Raw genomic sequence first — 24400 nt, 5'->3', positions numbered from 1 at the left:
GAACACTTTTATCAATAGAATACAAATTTTTGGTTTCCAGGTCGGTGCTTACTTCTGCAAACATTAAGTCTTGTACTGATAGAGAAATATGTGGATGGATGCTTTAGTACTTTTCTGCTCATCCCAATACATGCTTCCATTTCAAATTTAAAATAATGATGAGGAGGCATGTAACTTTCTGGGCCATTATCTGATTTCACGTCCAAGTATTTCTTTATTTCCATGACCAAATAACAATGATTTACATGAAATAACAGCAAACATGGTATAACTGCTCTCATTTCAAAATACCTTGTTAACTCTGGCGATCGCTCATTCATAAAAGCCTGAGCTTTTGAGAGTGACTGAATATATATTTATGCATCCCTACATTCTGTGTGACATATTTGGACCAAGAGACAGCTGCAGTCAAAAGTAGCTGTTAAGTGGCAGGGCACAGCGGTCTGGGGCCCTGGGCAGAAAGACTGGAGGGAAACTGAAATGAAAAGGGAAGCCAAAATGCTACCCATAAGAACTGAGGATTCTCTGACTGTTCCTCTGCACCACCTCAGCCAGGAGAAAACAAAGATCTTTCCAAATTGAAAGGAAAGATTTCTCAGAACAGAAAGGCAGTGTGCCAGGCACCATTCTCCGTGTTTTTCATGCAATAACTCAGTTGCTTCTTCCCACAAACTTATGAGTCCTAGAGTGTTATTTCCCCCATATTACAATACAGAAACTGAGGCACTGAGAACTTGCTCAAGGTCATAGAACAAGACAGAGTTGAAACTGAGATTTAAACAATAAGTCTGACTTCAAACAACACCCGATCTCCTTCCCATTCAAGTATGCCATATAAAAGCAGGATTTCCTAGTATCTACAGAAGAAAGCACTCACAGAGACAACAGTCAATGCAAAGTTAAAGTCACCATGTAATAATCAAATGCATCTATTATATTTAAACTGGAATTCTGGAATCATTTTTAGAAGACTCTTAGTTCACTTGCAGAGTGTTCCTGACTTAAAAGGAAGGAGAAAGCTGTGAGTTTCTACTTGCCACCACTTTCTGCTCGGGGCTTCCAAGTGTTTTGAATCTCTTTTCTTTTGAAGTGAATTTTAATGAGCCCTTAATTGTCAAAGGACTTCATAAATATTCATTAAACATTAAGAGAAGTTGTGTTTCCTTTCTCTAAAAGCTGAAAGAGAAAACAGTTATTAAGACTCCAAAGGAGAGTAGGCATGATGAAAGTCTAAGTGGAACTGTAAAGGTTCAGAATGGTATTAGATGTTTATCCAAATGGTCCATATCATTAGAACACTTAAGAAAATTCTTAATGCAAAAAGATACTTTTCTTTTTGCCTTTATGAGAAGTCCTCCACAGTACCACCTCTGTTGGAGATATTTTCATTCTTATCACTCATCCAATTCTAAATGATCCAAAACATTTCACTAACTCTTTATGATGCCTTCTGCACCACTGAACAGTAAAATGGTTATGATGTTGGGAGGAAGTGATTTTGATCTAAATCAACAGGGCAGGCCCAGCTATTATGAAAGTGCCACAAACCTTTTTCATAAAGAAAAAAAAAAATTTCACACTGGATTTAAGTCTTCAAAGAAAGCATTCCCGAAGTATTGCATTTTACATCTATCCTACACAGCTGTCAGGGAATATTATCATACAGATTGACTTCTCCTGACCAAGCCATAGCCCCAAATATTTCCTTGTTGCCCAAAGGTGGGAGATGTTCACAAGATATCATGGCCATGCCAGTGTTCCCAAGGTCAGCCTAGGAAATGCAAACCGCCTAGCAAGTCAAACATTAACTCCATGAGAACAAATCTCTCCAAAACCCACCACATCTGATTCACTGAATCAGTCTGAAAAAAGGTAACTGTAAGAAAGGGGAAAATGTTTGCTATTTTCAGATGTACAGCAATGATTTTCTTCCCTTTTCTCTTAAAACTTTTGTCCCTTCAACCAAGAGAGATAAACGTATAAGTTTCTATAAAGACACCTCCCGAAAGTCTCTCAATTGTGAAAGTAACCAACTTGTCATTATCACATAACCAGAAATAAAAGATACAGCAGTTAAATTTGGAGAAAATGAGACCTAAATATTGAGAAAACGAATATGCTTATTTAATGGAGTCCCTAGTTCTACCATTTCCCAAATGAGCCAAACACAGAATCCTAATTCATTTAAACGTATTTTTTAAAAAATTTTTATTAAAAAATAATCAGATAATTTTTGTTTCGTATTCAATTATAAAATATGTGAATAATTCAAATAGTTATTAAATTCTTAAAATCATTTCCATGGGTACTTTGTATTTTTCACATCCTAAAGTTTGGATTGAACTGGGGGGCAGGTGAGGTGGGGAGAGGGGGCACATCTGTAATGACTATTTAATAAGCTATGCTTTGTGGCTAAATAATTATATATTATGTTTATAAATACTCTCATTCTTTTCAAATTAAAAAATAAAATCAAAACTTTGTTTACCTACAATGTCCAGTAAGCACAGAAACATTTTATACTACCTGAATTCAGAAACACATGACACAAAACAGTGGGCCACAAATATGATGCAGGAATAGAATAATACAACTCGGGGGCAAAAAATGCTACAGAAAATTATCCCCTGTGGTATCCACTAGATATATAGTGATTTTTTTAACAGACTAAGTTGTTATTGGTCATTATGATTATGCTACCACCTTCCAGATGAATATGTATTGTGATATAAACAAATTTAAAAAATAAAAATGAAAAAGTATATGGTTTTCTAAATGTCTGTTTAATAATTTAAAGTTCAGAATAAAAAACTCAGTTTTTAGTCCCATGTAGTTAGCATCAATATACATGAAAAACGTCTTGGTGAAGGATGTAAACACTAAAAACCTGTATTTTTTCTTGATTTTCTATTACTTTATTTTGGTCTTACTAAGCATTACCTGACATCTGTTCTCTACCTCTTTAGATACTCAAAATGCCTTACTCTCTGCTAAACCTACAGAGCTATGCCTAAAATGCTTATGAACTGAATGAATCTGAATTGATTTTAAAACTGTGATGATTAATTTTATGTGCCAACTTGACTGGTTCGTGGGTACCCAGATATTTGGTGAAATATCATTCTGGTATTTCTGTGAGGGTGTCTGGGATGAGTTTAGCATTTCTGTTGATGGACTGCATAAAGCAGATTGCCCTCCCTAATGCAAATGGACCCATCTAATCAGTTGAAGGTCTGAACAGGCCTAAAGGCTGACTCTCCCCCAAATTAGAGGGGATTCCTCCTGCCTGATGCCTTCCTGATGCTGGGACATTACATTTTTCTTGCCTTCAGACTCCAACTGAAACATCAGCTCTTCCCGGGTCTTGAACCCGCCGACCTCTGGACTGGAAGGAACTACACCATTCGCTCTACTGAGTCTCCAGCTTGCTCACTGCAGGTCTAAGGACTTGTCAGCCTCCTTAACCAGGTGAGCCAGTTCCTTATGAAAAAAAGATATGTGTACATGTATTTCCTATTGCTTCTATGGAGAACCCTAATTCAGTTATTCTTGGTGTTTCAAAGTTGCCTAAAACACCTAAGCTTCTTTTAAGTAAATATAAAAGGTTCTGTTAATTAAATCTGAATTATCTTGGGCTCTTGAATTGTGGCTTTTAGAATTTCTTCCATCTAATAAAAAGTTACAATTTCACTGTCAGCAATATAGTTTAGATCTCATGTATGTATTCAGAATCCATGCTCTGTTGATGGCAATTCAGGCAGTGTAGCCCCTAATGTCTCTGTGCTCAATGCAAGCTACGACTATGAGATCATTCACAGTCTTAGTGAAATGTAAAGTGCCAACATGAGATCAAACAGCAAGGACTGAATTCAAATAACAAGTCAAAGATTTCATCCAAAGCTAAGGTGCACTCACCAACTACATGGTCACAGCTCAGAAAGAGTGATTTTCCTTTTGCTGCTATAAATTTCCTTGGCAGTATCTTTCCCATCTATATCCTCTATTGGTTCAGAGATTTGTACATAGTAATCTCTTCCAACAGTGTTGCCCCTTGAGAAATCAAATTGTTAAATAAACGTCTAGGTTGAAGACCAGTTCAAGATGCTCAATTCTCCTCTACTAAATAAGGTAATAAAAATCACCAGAGGTATGAAAGCTATTGGCAAAAATCTAAGCTTCAAAATACATGAAAAATATGTTGGTGGAGAACACAATCACTTAAAATTTATATTACTAAACAGATAGATATATATATATATACCAGAACTATTACTTGAAACATTTAGACATTTTTCACTGTATGCATTCTGCATGTTTTACTAAAGAACGTACTCATTTCTGGTGACTAAAGAAAAAAAAATGTACTTCAACATGTTTTCAATAAAAGAAGATGGCTGTGAAGGTAAAATGTAGAGTTTGAGGCCAGCCAGGGCAAGCTAAAGGTAAATTCTTTGTACTCTAGAGGTACTCAGACACTTCATCCTAAGATAAATGCCTTTTTCATTCTTTCAAAATGTACCAACAAAAATGAATCAGACTTTTTTTTCTTTTCTCTTTTGCAAGGTTTTCTCTTTCAAACTTTTAAAAAAGAGTCTAGGAAAGAAAGAGTGGCAACAGTTAAGAATCGCTATGGTCCTATGGGAACATGGAGTAATACACGGTTTTTTTCCTTGTTTGATATTTGTAAGGCCTACTTCAGGGCACAATTCCCTCACTACGCACTAGTCAACCCCCAAGTACCCTTTTCTGAGCTCTAGTCCTCTATATTCAACTAACTATGGGGTCTCTATCATTTCATGCTAAGAGGTCTTGCTGATACACCAAACTCAACATATTTAAATATGAAGTTTTCCCTCCCACTTCCTGAAGACTCTCCAGCCTATCCTTGTTCTTTCTACACCTGCCCTGTCTTCAGTGTCTCTCTGATGGACATACCCACCATCTACCCAGCTGCCAAAGAGAAACCTGAGAATCGTCCTAGATGTCTCCCTCTCTCATATCCATTATACTCAATCCATCAACAACACAATCATTTTAATCTTCTAAATTTTTCTGTAATCATTCCTTAACTGTCTACTGATGCTGATAAAAGATGCTAAATGTAGCCCCTCATCATTTCTTACCTGGTTGTCTGCAATAAGCTCCAGTCTGTGCTCTCTAGCCCTACCTTCCTCCAACCATCTTATACTGTACCCATAATTACATTTTCTAAAATACACGTTCATTTACTTGCTTAACTCAAACATTATTTGGGAGCACCTACCAGGTACCAGGCTCTGTTGTAGGTCCAAGGATGTAGCAGTGGAAAGAAAAAGACACAATTCCCTGCCTGACAAAGCTTACAGTTACTGGAGAAAAGAGATAAGAAGCAAAATAAACATGGAAGCATATTCATTATGTTAAGTGCAATGGAGAGAAATAAAGCAGGGAAGGGAGACAGAAGAGGTTGGGAGTGGTTGTTATTTTAAAGAGGAGGTCAGAATTTCCTCACTGCAGAAGTCATTTCTGGGAAGGGAAAGGTGAAGAGAGTGAGCTACGGAATGGAAATGTTCAGACAGAAGAAAGAGTAGGCAAGAGTCCTGAGGTGAAAGTGTACCTGGAGGCCTTGCGGAGCAACAGGCACCAGTTTGTCCAGCAAGAGGACAGTAGTAGGAGGCGAGGTTGGAGAAGAAAGAGGGACAGAGCCTAGAGGGCCTTGTGGGAACTTCTCCTCTGGTCGCTGTGCCAAGGATAGACTATAAAGGACAAAAATAAAAGCAGAGAGCAGTTAGTAGATGGTTACGGTAATTTAGGCAGGCACTGACCGTGGTTGGAACATGGCTGGCAGTGCGGAGGTGACGAGAAGTGGTCAGATTCAAGATGGGTTTTGAAGGTACTGACTGTCATAGCCTGAATTTCCAGGAAAGGAGAGCCTAAGACAACTGCTTGCAAACAGGTAGTTTACTGGGAATGTCATCCCAGGAATCAGGAGTACATGACCCGGGCTGTGAAACAGGGAGGAAAAAAAGTGGCAATTTGAGAAATGAGTTATCTAGCTCACTCCGCTAGAGGTATCATGACCTGAGTCTCAGTATATCCATCCAGGCTCAGCTCCTAACCTGTACTGGTCGTGTCTGGCCCTTCCTTGCAAGTTGTGTGTGAGCAGACTTCCTGCCAGAGCTCCATATGGTGCATCAAAGAGGCCACAAGGCAAGAGGCCAAGAGGTAAGAGAGTATCCAGTTCCCCCTACGCAATGCAGGGCAATGCCTTCATGGGACTGTTTGCTGCACCTGTGACAGCAGTGAGGGGTGGTTCCATGAGGATTCTGAAGTGGAGGACACGGGGGCCCAATATAGACAGTGTTAGAATAATTCTCTAATGGACTATATGTACTATGTGAGAGGTAAAGAAGAGATAAGGATAATGCCAAGAGTTTTGTCCTAATCAACGACAAGGATGGAATTGCCATTAACCAAAAGGGAAAACCGTGGGAAGTGTGATTATGCGACTTGTAAAAGCCAGTCGTGGATCTCCGCATCCTGGGTCCACACGTAACTTTACCTCCTGTCCCCTGCAAATTAGCCACCTCACCTCCAACTCTGCAGTTATACTAAACTCGGTCCTCTGGTTACACCACACTCTCTCAGGTCTCTCTGGGATTGGGCTCAGGTTGGTCCCTCTAGCTATCTAGTTTATTTGCCCAGATAATTCCTCATCAGCCTTTAATTGCCAACTCAGTTGACACCTCCTTTTAAAAAAAATTTTTAGTGGCGTATAGTTTACAATGTTGTGTTAATTTCTACTGTACAGCAAAGTGAATCAGCTATACGTATACATATATCCCTCTTTTTTGGACTGCCTTCCCATTTGGGTCACCACAGAGCACTGAGTAGAGAGAGTTCCCTGTGCTATACAGTAGGTTCTCATTAGTTATCTATTTTACACACAGTATCAATAGCGTATGTATGTCAATCCCAATCTCTCAATTCATCCCCCCCCTTTCCCCTTGGTATCCATACCTTTGATCTCTACGTCTGTGTCTCTATTTCTGCTTTGTAAATAAGATGGTCTATACCAATTTCGTATATTAACGCATATATGTGGAAAATGAAAAAGCTGGTATACACCATCTTATTTACAAAGCAGAAATAGATGCCTCCTTTTAAGTCAGATGCACATCTACCTATTCCCAAAGTATTCTTTGTATTTGTCTGTCTCCTTCCCAGGATGTGACCAGGGAGTATTTTCCTTGAACCCTTAGGGCATATTACAACACTGGAAGATAGTAGGTGCATAATTAAAGTATGTTAAATTAAGGAATAAATGAATGGTTTCTCCAAGTCATTCTATGTTTATTTTAAGAACACAGTATCTGTGCTCCAAACCAACTTCTCACACAAACTATTTCAATATGTCACCTCATCCCCCAAGACACTGACGATTATGTCCAAAGTCACATAAGTATGTAGTGGCAGGGCAACAATTAAAATTAAATTATTTTGATACCCATCAGAAAAGGCTTCTGCCTTTTCCCAAACAGTTAACTCTTGGACAAGATCCGAGTATAATATGCTCTAGGATATTTATAGAATTAGGTCGTTAAAGAGTAAAAATGCTTACTGCATTTTCTTTTTTTTACTGAAGTATAGTTGATTTACAATGTTTCAGGTGTATAGCAAAGTGATTCATTTTATATGCATACATATATATATATATATCTTTTTCAGATTCTTTTCCATTATAGGTTATTACAAGATACTGAACATAGTTCCCTGTGCTATACAGTAGGTCTGTATTGTTTATCTATTTTATATATTAGTAGTGTGTATATGTGAATCCTAAAATTTATCCCTCCCCCTTGCTTCCCCTTTCCCATTTTACTGCATTTTAATACCAACATTCCATTTAACATAAAACTAAGACCATCTGGAAGTAAAATCATTGTAGTGAATCCTAAATCTTAAAAGACTCTTAAGGAGAGGGGTGATATAATCAGATCTGTGCAGTCAGCCCCATGTCACACTTACAAGTAAAAGATCTTTTCAACATGTTGTCTATTAGCTACAGGACTAAACGGTGGTTAATGCTGTTCACGCAGGGCAGAGACCAGCAAACTTCTCATAGGGCTTTGCTGGCTTCATTCCATTTTAATTCTGATGGAAAATGTGAGCACATTAGTTTTAGATTCAATATAGGTTTCTGTCGGGTAAACTTTTTGGCCGACTAGATTTTCTGAACCTAGTCCTTTTCACTTGGAACAAATGTGCTATTCCAGAAGATGCCAACACATCATGTGTTACTGATGCATAACAAGATTACGAGGAAAAATGAAAACATTTAAAATGCAAAACATACCCGGGGAAAAAATTACACAGTAAAGTGACCTGGGAAATGCCCTCAGATATTTTCTAACATTATTTGGAGAATATTTTCAGGATTTAGGAGTACACCTAGGTCCTATTAAAACTGCAAAATGTTTTAAGTTGAGGGAACAAAACGGCATACAAAATAAAGCATCATTTTATAATTTATAGTGAATAAAAACCCCTTAAGTTTGAAACTTCCAAAGTTCTATTAAGTCTTTAAACAACTCATATTTAATTATAAGAAACTACAAACTAATATATACTTCTGAAACGTATGGATTAAATCATATAGCCAGAAGTGGTGGCATTTTTACATTTTCCTAAACTAAAATTCCTTAACCAGAAAAATATGGCAGAAGACTCCACTATCTAACTAAATCACTAATCACTCCATAACTCTGCTAACGAATCTTCCATGAATTTCCAATGCCTGTGGGATAAAGTTCAAACTTACCCACGAAGCAACATAATTTAGTCCAGAGTTCTCAAACTTCAGCCGCACACCAGTATCACCTGGAGGGCTTGTTAAAACACAGTTTTCTGGACTCACTCCCTGGAGTTTTTGATTCAGTAGATCTGGGTTGGGACACAAGAATGTATATTTCCAACAGGTTCCCATGTCATGCTGATGCAGGGACCACAATTTGAAGACCACTCTCTAGTAACAATCTAGTTGTGGGGGGCCATCCAGCTCCCTACACCAACTTCTGCCTCTATACACTTTCTTATCCTCTGATTTTGTGTGAACTCTCCCAATCACTTTATGTTTATAGGTTCTAGAGTTAAATGAAAGAGCTCTTACTTAACCTGTGCTCTGCGGGGCAACTGGATTTGTACGCTGCCACAACCACAGTCCAGCTGACCCTGAATCAGCTTCAGCATCACTTGTTACTCATACTCTGGTGTACAAATCTCAAGGCCCTGGGGTCATCTTCCCGTCCTGATGATGGCCATGGCCCTGAGTGGGAGAAGCACGAAACAATATTCTGGGGAAAAAATGTTTTTATTATGACTATGAGCTGCTTCTATCTGACAAGGGCTTGTCAGTGCGGGCAATTTCCCAACTACTCTACAGGAAAGGCATTTCTGCTCTAATAACAAGGAGAAAAGCAGTGGGTGCCTCTGATTCAGGAAAGAGCCTTCCTAGCCTATAGCCATGCTCTCTGTCCCCGAGACAATCTTTTAATCAGTGTAGGGAGAGTTCATGATAAAGATCCGTAGGCAAATTAACAGATTCTCACAAGGCCCAGATGCAGAATTATGAACAGCAGCTGTCCCAAGAAGATATCTTTTCCCCTTAATTGAACAAGCAAGGTTGCAGGTGGGCTACTCTGCTAAATTTTTAACAAAGGAAAAGTGATCTGATTTTAACCAGAACTAGTGGTAACTCTTAATCACAAGGAATTTTTCTCATAAACCAACTAATAAAATAACAAAGCTGCCTCACTAAAATTCTGACTTCAGAAGTAATATACTATTAGAGTTGATAGCAGAAAAAGCAAGTAACAGTCAATACAGGAGCCCGAATTCAGTACTTCATTTGTAGAGAACATTTTCTGGAATCAAAGTCTTCAATTATTAGAGGAAAGGAAAACCCATAATGCTTTCTAGCTGAAAGGGGGATAGGGGTGTGGATATGTCCTCAATTTTGTTTTGGGTCATATCTTGTATTATATAAAATTCTACAAATATACCAAAAAAAGAGAATACTAGGTTCTCACAACTCTTTTTTTTACAAAATTTTAAGGGATTTTTTTTATCATTAAGGAACAAAATATTACAGAATGGAGCCAAATGAGGACCAAGCCCTTCTCCTCGCATATTCCCCACTATCCTAAATTGGCTTCTTATCTACTCCTATTAATATTTTAGGAGCTTTATAGAAATATAATTCACATGCCATAAAATTGACCCATTTCACGTGTTCACTTCAATCCTTTTTAGTTTATGTACAGAGTTTTGCAATCATATCATAATGTGATGTCAGAACATTTTCATAACCCCCCAGACAAGCCCCATAACCCTAGGAGTCACTCCCCATTCCTGCGCACAGCCTCCCACCCCTGGCAACTTGGGGCTACTGACCTGCTTTCTGTCTGTATAGTTTTACCTTCCAGACTTTTCACATAAATGGAATAAGACATGTGGTCTTTGCATCTGGCTTCTTTCATGAAGCAATACTGCTTTCAAAGTTTATTCATGTTATAGCAAGTATCAGTCCTTCATTCCTTTTTATTGCCAAAGAATGTTCTATTATATAGATATACAACATTTTGTTTATCCATTCATCAGCTGGTAGACATTTGGGTTTTTTCCACTTATTGGCTATTATGAGTAACGCTGCTGTGAACATGTGTGTACAAGTGTCTTGGGGACATTAGGTTCTCATTTCTCTTGGGTAGACACCCAGGAGTGAAACTTCTGGGGCATATGGTAACTGAACGCTTAACAGTGTTAGGAACTGCCAGACTGTTTTCCAAAGTGGCTACATCATTACTTCCAGAAGTAGTGTATGAGGGTTTCAATTCCCTCACATACTTACCAACACTGGTTATTATCTTTTTGATTGTAGCCATCCTAGTGGGTGAACTAGTATCTCGTGGTTTAGATTTGAATTTTACTGATAGCTAATGATGTTGAGCACCTTTTCGTACGATCACTGGTCACCTGTATATATTCTTTGGAGAAATGTCTGTCCAAATCCTTGCCCATTTTTAAAAGGGGTTATCTTTTTATTATTGATTTTTAAGAGTTCTTTATATAACTGGATTCAAGACCATTATCGGATATATGATTTGCAAATGTATTCTCCCATTCTGTGGGCTCTTTTTTCACTTTCTTGATGATGTATTTTTATGTGATGATCCATTTTATTATTTTGTTGCTTGTGCTTTTGGCATCGTATCTAAGAAACTATTGCTTAACCTTATGAATATTTCTATATAACTACTATTTAGATATAAAAATCGTGTATGAATTTTCATATGGTAGAAACAACTTAGGTTCCAACTAACAGTGGTTAAGGGTTCCCATTTCTCTACATCCTTGCCGAGACTTGATAACCTCAGAGTAATTTTGCCTATTTCTTGACTATAACTTGGTAGCTCATATTACTTTAACTTGCATTTCTCTATTTATTTAGTTTCTTTTCCTATATTTCCATCTTCTCTGTTAACGGCCTGTTCATGTATTCTGACGTTTTGTATTTTTCTCATTATTGAAGACATTCTTTATATATAATTGATATTAAATATTTCTCAGTTACATGTCTTGTAACATGCTTTACAAGCATGTGAGCTATCCTTTTGCTTGTTTGTTATTTGCTTTGTTGAACTATTATTAATTTTACTGTTAAGAAATTCTAAAATCATTTCTTTATGATCTGTGGTTTTTGCAACTTTTTTTTAACTTTAAGCTATACAAACATTCTACTCGAAGAGATGTGGTAATGTATAGCTACTAATGGAAGGGACACAAGAACCGAGCTGTCTTGATTTGAATCTAGATTTTACTGTGTATTACTTTGTAATCTGAAACAAATTATTTAACTTCTCTGAGCCTGCTTCCTCATTTATAGGATAGGGGGAACAAAAGCACCTATCTCATGCTGTGTGGCATTTAAATGAGTTAGTAAACTGTTTAGAACAATACATGGAACATTAGCTATTATTATTTTCTTCTAAACACTTTCACTTTTTGAATTTTACCTTTAGCTTTCTGATATACTTGGAGATGATTTTATACATGGTATGAAGTGAGGTTTTCAAACAGTCCACTTTTCCCCACTGATCTCCAATGTCCCCTCTGACACATTACTTCCTTATATATATGATTCTCTACCATGTTCCATATAAGTCTATAGCTACCCTAGGCCATACCACACTATTTTCATTACTATAGCTATTAAACTGTAAAACCATAGTAAGTTTTTATATCTAGAAGAGCAAGTATACCTAACTTGCTCTGTCCTGAACATCTACAAATGCAGGCATTTACAAGTGAAAGGATAACAACGCTGACATTTGTATCCTTGGATCTGTGAATTATAAAATCACAAACAAAATACGTCAGTTATTGTCTATTCGATGACTAGTATTTCATGTAACTATAAGAATGCTACTTTCTTTTTAACCCCTAGACCATTGATTATTTTGTAAATAATAAGGTAATGATTCACTGAAAGCCACAGGAATAATAAACAAAAAGTCTAGACTAAGAAGTAAAACATTATAGAACTTTTTTGGGGGGGATGGGTAATTTTGCTCATTTATCTCGTAAGTACAAATAGGGGATATGAAATCCTCAGCAGAAATTTCAAACTCCTTAAAAAGCAAATACAAAACTCAAAACAAAGCCCCCAAACAAAGGACCAAGTATTCTCACACTCAGTTTGCAAAATCACAGCATGGATTCACAGTTACTGAAAAAATAGTCAATGGAGAGGTAGAAAAATTAGGATAAACACCACAGAAATTTTACCTGGTAAAGACAGTTCATCCATTATTCTAAAATATTCTGCAGCAACTTCTCAAAACCGTAAAACACAACGTGTAAATTTAAAGGATCCCTGTGCAAGTGATACCCTACAATGGGAAGGAACGAAGACCTTGTAATTTTAGCATTAAGAAGTAAATCTGGAGAGGTGTGAGCACTCACTCGAGGGGTAAAGCTGCATATCACATTGCTCATTTGCAGTCATAGCTACAAGCAATCTCTTTAGATTAACATTTGCAGGAAATCAGGAAGAGGCAAAAACGGGAAGGATGCCCCATTCGTCAAGGCAAGATGTAATTTTTTCTTCCTAGAAAATAACTCAATTGTGTTCCCGATTTTGCCTTCTCCTCACCTCAGATGGTGAGGTACTGTGGCTCAGAAGAAACTGCATATACATGGCATTCCCGTGAGCACTAAATTATGACAGTCTAAATGTGGTTGCATATACAGTACTTTTTTACAAACTAGTACGTATTATAGTAAATGGGAAAATCGAAGCTAAGTTATCAGCTCTGAGCTTATTCATACACTGGAATATTTATTTCTGGTGGTGGTGGTAGTGTGTTTTTGTAATTTGTCTCTTAAATAAAATGTTCACGTGGCAAAGACTCTGGCTTTCCAAACATTCTGCCTAAATATTATAGCAATCCTCAAGTCAAATTTAAATGTAATTCTTCAAAGAACAAGAACAAAAACTCTGGAATCCCAAGTTCTGGTTCTGCCACTAGAAGTAACAGTGAGACTTTAGATAAGTCACCTAACAACTGTGTGCCCCTGTTTCCTCCCTTGTGAGAATAAGAGAACACAAGCAGATCATTAGAATTAACTGGGTCTTGCTCAAATAGGAGTGTAGGCGCCTGCAGTAATTTATTTTTACTGGGCGTACTTTAGGTTGTGCGGATGTTTGTTTATATAATGGCACCTTATTTTCTGTTGAAGAAAACCCTCCGCTGCATCATCCCACACACAAACTACTTCCGCTCTTACTTGAAAGGAAATTCCTTTTCAAGGTTCACAGTACATTAGAGACAGCTGCATTGCTGAGCTTCCTCCAGAAACTTTAAAAAACTTCAGATGTAGCCCATGCATGACACGGATCATGAAACAAGACAATCTCAAGCACTCAGACTGCCCCTTCTCTACCCTCTTTTAACGCTATATTTTCTGGGGTTGTTGCCTGCTTACATTAAGGGGTGTGTGTGCGTGCATGCGTGCGTGCGTGTGTGTGTGTTTGTGTGTTTATTTTAAATCCAGTTCCTGAGGGAATGCAGGAACTTTCTAAAGAAGTGACTATCTTGAGTGCTAATTTCCAAAGCAAGATACGGTAAAAAGTACATTTCCATTTAATGACATTTCAACAACAGACAGTCACTACCCTATTAACTTCCAAAGAGGCAATCCTCACTTCAGACCACACATTCCCTGGGTATGTTTCCATATTGCCCTGGAACTCATTAAGTGTTTGTCTGGAAAACTCAATTCTGGACTCAGGACCAGTAAAACAAGAATACCAAACTAGGTAAGAATTCTGGCATAGAACTTTTCCAGCAGAAGCAAAGAAGCGAGTTATGACTTGGTTTATTTCAGAACAGTCACCAAAACTGCCTGTATAGCTACAAAGACAAACGACTTGCATTGGGAATAACATGTTGAATATAACTGGAGGTGGGTGCAGGGTTCAGGAGTATGGTGCTCTCTGAGGGTAGCTAATAGAGCCAAACTCTGCAAAGATTTCCAAGAGCCTACCAGGTGTCCAATGACAAGCTGGATACAGAAATTACTTAATTAATGTACCTGAGAAAGAGATGGGAAATTTGGGATTCACTTTCTTGTTTCACTCTGCAAGAAATCCTTCACTCCAGATTTGGACTGTTCCAAGTAAATGAAGACTTATGACCCCTTCTTTATCATTAGTGGCAATATTTTAATAATGCTAGGACAACTGTTTCATTAAACAACAGGTCATACTAATGTAATATTTTATGAAAGGACATCTAAACCAGATATGTGGGTAAGTTACTTTTGAAAAAAATTCTGACAATTCCTTTTAAATACCATTAATAAAATAGGTTCTTCTTTTGGTCAGAAAAAGGGGGTTAGAGCTTCTGCCTGCAGGTAAAGAATGAACTGAAATTTATTAACTCTAATCCCGTGTGTACCAAATCCCTTGGGGTAGCTTAATCAACTGCAGCTTTCTGGGCTCAGCTCCCAAAGACTTGGTTTAGTAGATTTGGGATGGGGTATAGGGAATTGCATCTTTAAAGTGACCTATGGTGACTGTGATGTAGGAAGTACATTGAACCACGCTGTGAGGAAAACTGCAGACTCCTTGTTTCTCAGATGGATCAGTGCTGATTACACACGGCTCGTCAATTGATTCCCATTCAATAGCCATTGCAGCAAACCCTCACTCAGCTCACAGGAACATCTGCATAAAATCCTCAAGTCCCTCCAGTGAAGCCAGAAAGAGGAGGAAAATCAACTGATCCTGAATTCTGGTCTCTCCTGCCACAGTGCACCAAGCTGCCACAAAGAAAACACATTGGCCAACGGCTATATTATTGTTGGCAAGCACCAAACTTTGCTCAAAACCTTTACAAATGAAACCCAGCTGCTTAAGCTCAATACCAGATGTCTTCTACAATGTGTGGCTTTGATAGATTAAATTGAGCATAAGAAAGAGATGAAATATATGAAAATCTAATTTGCAAGATGTTTGTCATTAAGTCTACTTAACCAAAAAGGACAGAAAATTTTTATATTTCTCACTATAAGAGGTTAAGTAGGGTAGATTAACAATATTCATAATAGCTATTAAAATGCATGTTATGAATAAACTGTTTAGTGTATATTTTTAAAATCCAGTCCAAAAACAATCTCTAAAAATGCCCAAGAATGTCTTATGCCTGTAAAATCATGTGATTTAGCATGAGGGTCCTTTTCATTTAAACCTATTCCCCAATTTGAACATGTTTTCACCCAGGGCATAGGAAATTAAGTAGGAAATATTTAGTGATATTCTCCAATTTCAATAAACTGTCATAATCCTATGAAAACATACATATAAAAAACATGTGTGTGGACATGTATCATATGTACAAGAAAGTATGGAAGTAAAAAGGCAATTTGTTTAGGAACCTCAATTAAGCGGCATCTACCCTTCTGTTACCATGTCACAATGAAACACTTTTTCTGTTGTTTTCCAGGTCACTGCACAGTGCTCAATAACTCAGCTGATTTCAGAGCCTAAATTAAACTCAGAGCCACTCAAATATTCCTCCAATGAACTGCTGCACATTCCCTGACTTAAATGAGCTAATAGTTAAAGGGCAAATACAGCATATTACTCTTACATTAACCTTTTTCTTTTTTCAAAACAGAAACATGAAAAGCATAATGGAATTCAAAAGCAATAAACAATTGAGCATACTAACTCTAACCAAGACAAACATTCAGTTGAGATTTAGCTCCATAAAAGAGTGCATTATCATTTTAAGTACACACGATTACAACTGGCAGGTTATTATTTTTTCAGATTTGAAAAATATTGTCTTAAGTTTTCTTTTAGAGAAATCAAAATAAAGGTAAACATTTTAGCAAAGACTAGTTTGATCATGAATATTTCTACAAACACAGTAACAGAAAGATAACTTCATACAAAGTTTATAAAACAAACCTGGCCTCACATTTTCTGACGCTGTATACTATTGGCCTTGGCATAGTTTATAGTTAAAGGAAAACAGAAATAACCATAAAAAATGTTAAGATGCCTTATTATATTAAATTGTCTTACACTTGGCTGATATCTTATCAATGCAGTTCTCGTATCACAAAAGTTCCAAACTGATGCAAAACTGATTCCTTACCTGTAAAACTCCCATTAAAACTGTGAAGATACCAAGTCGAATATGCGCACATTATGTTCCCACATTATGACCACAGGATACTCTCAGGCAGTAAAAACCTATGCACCAAAGCCAGTTTTCTGCGTGTACTCAAGGTTTCTAAAAAGTGAATTCGATATGTACGTTCATTCTCCTCTGGACTCCAGAAGGGATCAAAAGCATAGTTTCAGACACTCAATTTCCCAGAATTTGATCAAATGAAAGATGTATACTGCTAGCCACAAACTTGTGGCCTTTTAGGGATCATAATGCAAAATTCATGCGATGTTCTTTGTGAGACATAAGGTTTGCAACTACTGTTTCAATAAAGGAGTAAAAGTTGTATGTAACAATACGACAAAACTAAAGTCTGCCAAGAGAGTACATTACTTGTTTCATATGTTATTTTTTGCCACCACTCGATATCTTGAATTTCTTCAGCATCTTTTTTTTAAAGAACAACAACAACAACAAAAATCATACCCCTCCATTTACTATTAAAATAATTCTATAGAAACTACAGAAATATATTACCATAATTTTGGTAGTAACATTTCCTGGATACCAAAGTTCACGTAAAAATAAAGTGTTTTTTATAATTTTTCTACACATATAGCTAATAAGTCACTTAGTAGCCAACAGGAATTCATTATAAACAAAGGAATACTAGAAGTATTCATATTGCTATTATTAATGACAGTAGCAGCTATACTAGACGTTTCTGATTATCAACCTAACCCAAAACCTCTTCTAGAAAAAACTTCCACTGCCCACTGTATCTGTTATTGTCTGGTGACCATCTTGGTATTGAGTGACTACACATCCCACCTGGGTTACATTCCATCATTGTTAGGGTCGGCAGTCAATCAAATTCTCTCTCCAGAAAGTTAAAAATAAGAAACAGTGAAACATTTATCAGTTAACTCTGGAGAGCTAAGCAAAAATGGTCTTGGAATATCAGGAAATGCAGACACTACTTTGGGTCGTGTGCAAAATAATGAGTATGTCTAAGGAGGCAGACTCCTCTATACGCCAAGTATTGTACTATGCACTGAGGATTCAGCAATAAATACAATGGACGTGGTCTTTCCTCTAAGAAGGTGAGCTTCCAGCAGGAGAGTGGCATGTATAATGATACATCATGATATGTACCATACAAGAGAAATAAAACTTATAATGAGGGATTATATGAAGGGGAGCTCATTTAATCTGGATTGCTAAGGAAAAGTTAACTCAGTGACATTTAAGCAAATGGATAAGCAGAGTAGAAAAGCAAAGAACTTTCCAGGCTGTGGAAATAGCATGTGTGAAACACCTGAGGAGAGAGGAGTTTGGATCATTCTGGACAGGAAAGGCTTGATAACCGCTGAGCAGTGAGGTGAGCCAGGGCCTCGCTGATGCCAAGCCTGGAAGGCCGTAGAAAGGTCTGGATTTTACAACGCAAGGAGTGTCTGCTAAAGACCTTTAAACAGAAAAAAGGGAAAAGACATCCAGAGGGAAGAAGGGAATGTCCTCTGGGCCCCACGGGGCCTGTGTTTCCTTTAGCTTTTCTTTATGTCTTCATTCGACTTCTTCCTCTACTTAAGTTTCTGTTCTTTTGCCCCAAAAAATACCAATACTAACAATGTGATTTTATACACATTATGAATTAATATGGAAGTTAACTAATTATGGAAGGAATGCAACAGAGATGACATCAAGCAAGAAATCAGTTAATCCAAAAGCCCCAGATTCTCCAGTGTTACAGGAAAAGTGCTGGGGCCCAGAAATAAGAACGAGGTTATTCTGAGCTCATAGTCACAAAATCGTAGGTAGATATTTTAATATGAATAGTTACACACACACACACACACACACACACGCACACACACACACCGATTACGATGGGCAGAGTAACTGTTTTACAGATGGAAGAGAATATAATAATCAAGACCAAAAGGGTCCATCTAAACCTAAAATGTAGCATAAGAAAGCTTGATAGACAATGTAGCTGATTTTAATTGTCAGTACTTTGTCTTACTTAAAGATTTGCCCAATGTCCTGTATGAGTTCTAAAAATAAATCCACATTTGGAAAGTGAGGGGAAAAAACATATTCACAAATTTGTTCCTGGCAGTTCTAAGTCCATAGAAGAGTGGTAAAATGTTATTTCAGATTCAATTGACTCATAGACCAAAAAAAAAACAAAAATAAAAACGAATGTGAATTACTCTGATCTTTCTAATACTATGATTCTTCCAGAAGCCTTCAAGTATTTGTAATTTAAAGATTAAATTATCTACGCACAGATATTGAGAGATATGTGTGCTTTACATACATGGTTGCCACCACTACATATTTAAAGAGGATAACTTCTCATAACAAAAGGTAAAACCAAATAATGTGAGTTTGCACTCAATAGTTACGTGAATGTCTCTTATCCAATCTACTCTGCAGAATTTAAGTTGAGAACTATAATTTAGCCACTTTCCTTCCAGGTAAATTACCACAGGTGAAATTTCTTACATCTGTGATGCTCACCACAGTGTGCAGTTACTGCCAATTAACAGCCAGAGATTAACTGTTGGAAGTGTCACATAAGAGCTGTAGTAGAAAACATTTTAAACACAGAACCACATTTATGCATTTAACAGCTGTGTCCGTCTAACAGTTCAGATTTTCACTATATTTTGCCATATGGTAACGAGGATCATTTCCACTTAAAAATATTACCAGGGCTTCCCTGGTGGCGCAGTGGTTGAGAGTCCGCCTGCCGATGCAGGGGACACGGGTTCGTGCCCCGGTCCGGGAAGATCCCACATGCCGCGGAGCGGCTGGGCCCGTGAGCCATGGCCGCTGAGCCTGCGCGTCCGGAGCCTGCGCTCCTCAACGGGAGAGGCCACAGCAGTGAGACGCCCGTGTACCGCAAAAAAAAAAAAAAAATTACCAAAGGTCTTCCCTGGTGGCACAGTGGTTAAGAATCCGCCTGCCAACGCAGGGGACACAGGTTCGAGTCCTGGTCCGGGAAGATCCCACATGCCGCAGAGCAACTAAGCCTGTGCGCCACAACTACTGAGCCTACGCTCTACTGCCCGTGAGCCACAACTACTGAGCCCGCGAGCCACAACTACCAAAGCCCGCGTACCTAGAGCCTGTGCTCCGCAACAAGAGAAGCCACCGCAATGAGAAACTCGTGCACCGCAATGAAGAGTAACCCCTGCTCGCTGCAACTAGAGAAAGCCCGCACGCATCAACGAAGACCCAACACAGCCAAAAATAAATATAATAAATAAATTTTTTTTAAATTACCAAAAATTGACACCCTAGAGCAATATCACCATTTTAATTTTGAAACTACACATTCACAGCCATGTTTGTTATTCTCCTGTTACTGCATTTCCTATCTGCCTTAATTCTAGTGAAAAAACTTAACAGATTAAAAAAAAATTTTAAATTAGTGCCAACCAGATCAAACACAAATATTACAATAGGAAACCTACGGAATACGACCTGGCAATGAAGAAGCAGGATGTAAAATCTGGGTTACATAAAACTGCAGGGGCCACGGAGACTGGGACCTGCTTTTGTTCATTGGGTTTAGGGATTTTCCTGTATTCCAAAAGAGCTAATTCCTACTTCCTATCTCGCCTTTTTTTCCGGGAACTCTTTGTTGATATAGAATTACTCCTAAAGAACAAAAGTTGTCTGCCAATTTTTATTTTATTCTAATTGCTGTAATAATCTATTACCTTGATTTTACAGTAGGGCAGGGTGCTGTGGAAATTTTCACATATACGTTTAACAAGAAGCGAAATAAAATCTCACCTTTTTAAATGCCAGAGCATGAGGCCCATCCACGTCAGGAAAGGCACATTGTTGCCACCAATGTGTTAGAACAACAAACAGAAAGAGTCCTTTAGTTTTTAGGTCTGTCAATCTGTCACCTTTATAACCTCACTAAATTCCTTTGGCAGAACTTAAGAAGAACGGTAGTGACCAAAATGATGCCTCGATACTGTTTGCACATTGCACTGTATCCATTAGTATTGCCTGTAATTCTCCACTGTGTTTTGAGCATAAAGGGGCAAGGTGGTATCAAGAGCTCAATCTTTAAAATACTACATTCGAAGTAGAGAGGAACACTACAGATTTTCACCATCACAGGTCATATTTTCAGTTTTAGAAGAAGGCATTTCCACATTTCACGATCCCGAGTTTTAAAAAATGCATTCCTGAAGGAACCACAATGTGCCAATATAAAAAACACAAAGTTCAAAACCTACCAAGATGTACCCTTGCTTCCCTTTTTCTAAGCCTGTGTCTTTTCAAGTAAAACACTGAAGATAAGATATAAGCAATGATAAGACTTAGGCTGATGAATCACTCCACACCACACCACCCCCCACCCCCGCCCACAGGCCACCCTAGCTACTCCGTTCCACGTGTGGAGCGGTCTCCTTTCCGCTGATTGTGACTTTGCAGAGCTTTGTACCATGTAAAGTAGAATGGGAATACTGTACGTATTCCTTCCATTTAGAACTTTTAGGTTTCCATATACTTAAACAACTAAATATTTGTATTAGCCTGAAGCACAGACTCTCCAAACGTCTCAAGTTGTCATTTTGAAACACATTCGCTTTAAATGAGTATTTGAGGTCTCAGTACATTAATCTTGGCTTTGCCATTCACTTAAGAAGTCACGACCACTTCCTCTGTCTGTGCTTCATATTCACCTATCTTTGTGATGATCATTCTCACTGAAGTACATGCAGAATTAATAATCATAAAGCATTACAGGTTGTCAATGAATATTTAACTTCAATAGTCAAAGTTGCTTAGTCTTGATTGAGCTTATAGTCCCTGTCTACAGCACATTCTGTTTTCATCCAGGCAAAATAAAAAACAAACAAACATGAAACTTATTTTTTATAAGGCTACAGGTAGAGAAATTCCTCAAAAAAAAAAAAAAGTTAAAATTTCACTAGTGACAAAGCTGGGAATATAAATTGGGATTCATATGTTAATCACACTAAGATGAGCTACAGAATTCTTTTAAAATCTTGTCTCAGTTTACATTTCCAGATTGATTGTCTCCTATTCCTGCATAGATTAACATTATCACTAATGATACTGATAGCAAAACTTCAGACAATATTATGCACCAGTTACTATTCTAAATGCTTTACGTGTATTTACTCATTTAATAATCAAATCATTCCTATGGTTAGTTATTATTATGCCTATTTCACAGTTGAGAAAATCAAGGCACCTATAAGACACCTCATTTGAGTTTACACATCTAGTAAGTGGTAGAGCTAAGATTCAAACTCAGGCATTCTGGGTCTGGAGTTCATACCCTTAACCACTATGCTACAGAATCAACTGATAGACACACACAGACGCACACAGGCACTCACGCGAAAGGGCTCTGGACAGGGAGTTAAAAAGGTTACGCTTGGTAGAAGAAAGCAGGGAATGTCTCTGGGCTTCAACCTTCTCACTGGAAAAGTAAACCAGCTACACAATACTATTTTAAGGTGTAATCTAATCCTACCGTTTATGATTCAACAATTCAATCTGTAACATACAGCCTTTTTACTTTTGACTGACATAACTCAATAATTAATTCAGGTATTCATATGTTTCAAGGAAAATGCTAAAAGAGAATGAAAAGTTACCCTTAGGAAATCAAGAAACAGCAGTAGCATGAGTAGAGGAATAAGAATTTCACCTCATATATATCATGTTTGAGTTTCCTGGAACATTCTTAAGAAAGTTTCCCGGAGGTCTTTCTATCTCTTCTAGAAGGTACCAGATTATAACAATTTTTGGAAACCAAACTAGCAAACCAAGTAAATGAACTACATGTTGTTCCTTCACATCAATACACAAAACTCCTTCTGAGTTACACTTATCTATACCAGAAATTAAAAGCACTTTTCACGGAGCCAAGCCACAATACCTAAATAGTGTCATGGAATACTCTGAGATTATGAAAACATTCATCTTTAAGTGCCAATCAAAATACATGTCAGTTGGTAATACATGCTTCCAAATAAATAGTATTGCCAAATTGGTTCTATAAAATGCATTCACAGGTATATGAGGGTGAACTGTAAATGCATTTTGATCTCATACATATTCCCTTGTCACCTGGCTTAATTTTATAAAGCCGCTATTTCCTTATTTCCAACCTTGTGACTCCCTTGTTGCAAATCACTGTCACAGATAATTGTTTCCTATTCGTTAAGTTATCTTTCTTCTAACTTGAAAATAGCTCACCTACTTTTATAATTACTCTTTTAGTTAAAATAATTTTTTAAAATTGCCATCCTTTAGTCAACTGTATACAAGAATAATTCTCCTGGACAACATGATCACTAAGCAAGCCCCTGTTCTTAAATATGGATAAACATCTGACATATTCACAAATTACAATTATTGCCATTATAAAACTACAGATTCACTCAATGCATCCACATAAAAATGACAATGAACTTCAAAGTTAATTAGCTAATGTATAAAAAATCTAACAGTATTCAAACTAAAATGATCAAAACAAGTTTATTAGAATTTTTGTTTTCTTAAATTCTTCACATATAAACTGTCACCGTATGTTGACAATCAACTTCATACTCCAAGTTCCAAACTAGATTGCATTTAATTCTTAATTGCTAGAGAAAACAGAAACTTTGCATCCCTTTTAAAACTATTCTAACACACTATCGAGAAAGCGTTGCCATGATACAGAAAGTAGTAAAATTACAGAGCAGTTGGAGGATGGGGGTTGGAAATGTTTAGCCACTGAACTTCTGCCCTGAACTTTCCCTTCTGTGATAAAAACCACGAAACCAGCCATTAACGGAGCCCCCTGTCAGCACTGTACTGTGGGGCACTGGTCTTCTTACCCCTCGTGTGCATAGACAGAAGAATAAGCAAGGCAATGTGAAGCTGCCAGTTTAGTTCGTCCAGCCAACCCATTGCAGCAGGAGAGTCGTCAATGTGACCCGCCTGTTTAAGCCTCCTGTTTCTTGCCTTTCCTTCTTTCAACTGAGACTCCTCTGCTGCCACTCTTGTCAGAGCTTCCGGCAAGCCTGCAGCAAGCCCTAGACAGGACCGTGAAAGACAAGCCTGTTACAAACTGGTTCTGTCACCACGGAGACTTCAACTGATCACCTCGTGGGGAGGACAACAAAGGGTGGTGAGGACCCCGAGCCAGACTGTTTTCTTAAGAAAGGAGCCTGACCCAGCTGCCCACACAAGGGCCAGCACAGGCGGGACTTTGCTCTGTACTGGCCTCGCCAAAGTCCCCGCACCTCCCGGGCAGCTGTGGAGAGATTCCAGACCGACACACACCTATGCTTTGCCGACATGCAATTACTTATTTCTTCTGCTAAGGTTTTTTTTTCTCTGCTAAGGATTGTAAGTCCGTGGGAACTGTCGACAGACAAGGAGAAATAATTTTTTTTCTTTGATAAAATGATAGAAATATTGCAACACATCCAAGTGTTATGGCATTTTCTCACATGACCTCAACATTTAAATAATGAGGCAAATGCCTTTGAATCAAATGCACAGATACAAAAAAGGGTCACTTGTAAAAAGCCATCCTTAATGAATATTTCAGTTAGGCTACTCACTTAAATTAATTAATTTGAAATGACTATAGTTTGAAGTTTCCTATATAGAAAAAAAAG

General features: G+C 37.7%; 1 protein-coding gene across 1 annotated transcript in view; it reads right to left on the bottom strand.

Annotated features, from left to right (window-relative positions):
* The window catches only part of BMPR1B (bone morphogenetic protein receptor type 1B), a 113266-nt gene extending 89582 nt beyond the window's left edge, over positions 1 to 23684 (bottom strand). Inside the window, exon 1 of the mRNA XM_060011609.1 lies at positions 23612 to 23684. Within this exon, the coding sequence (XP_059867592.1) occupies positions 23612 to 23684 (73 nt within the window). The remainder of the gene's footprint in view (positions 1 to 23611) is intronic.
* Positions 23685 to 24400: the final 716 nt, after the last annotated feature.

Source organism: Delphinus delphis, chromosome 5, assembly GCF_949987515.2.
Source record: "Delphinus delphis chromosome 5, mDelDel1.2, whole genome shotgun sequence".
NCBI lineage: Eukaryota > Metazoa > Chordata > Mammalia > Artiodactyla > Delphinidae > Delphinus > Delphinus delphis.
Note: the sequence above shows the minus strand (reverse complement) of the source record. Positions and strands in the feature narration are given on the sequence as shown.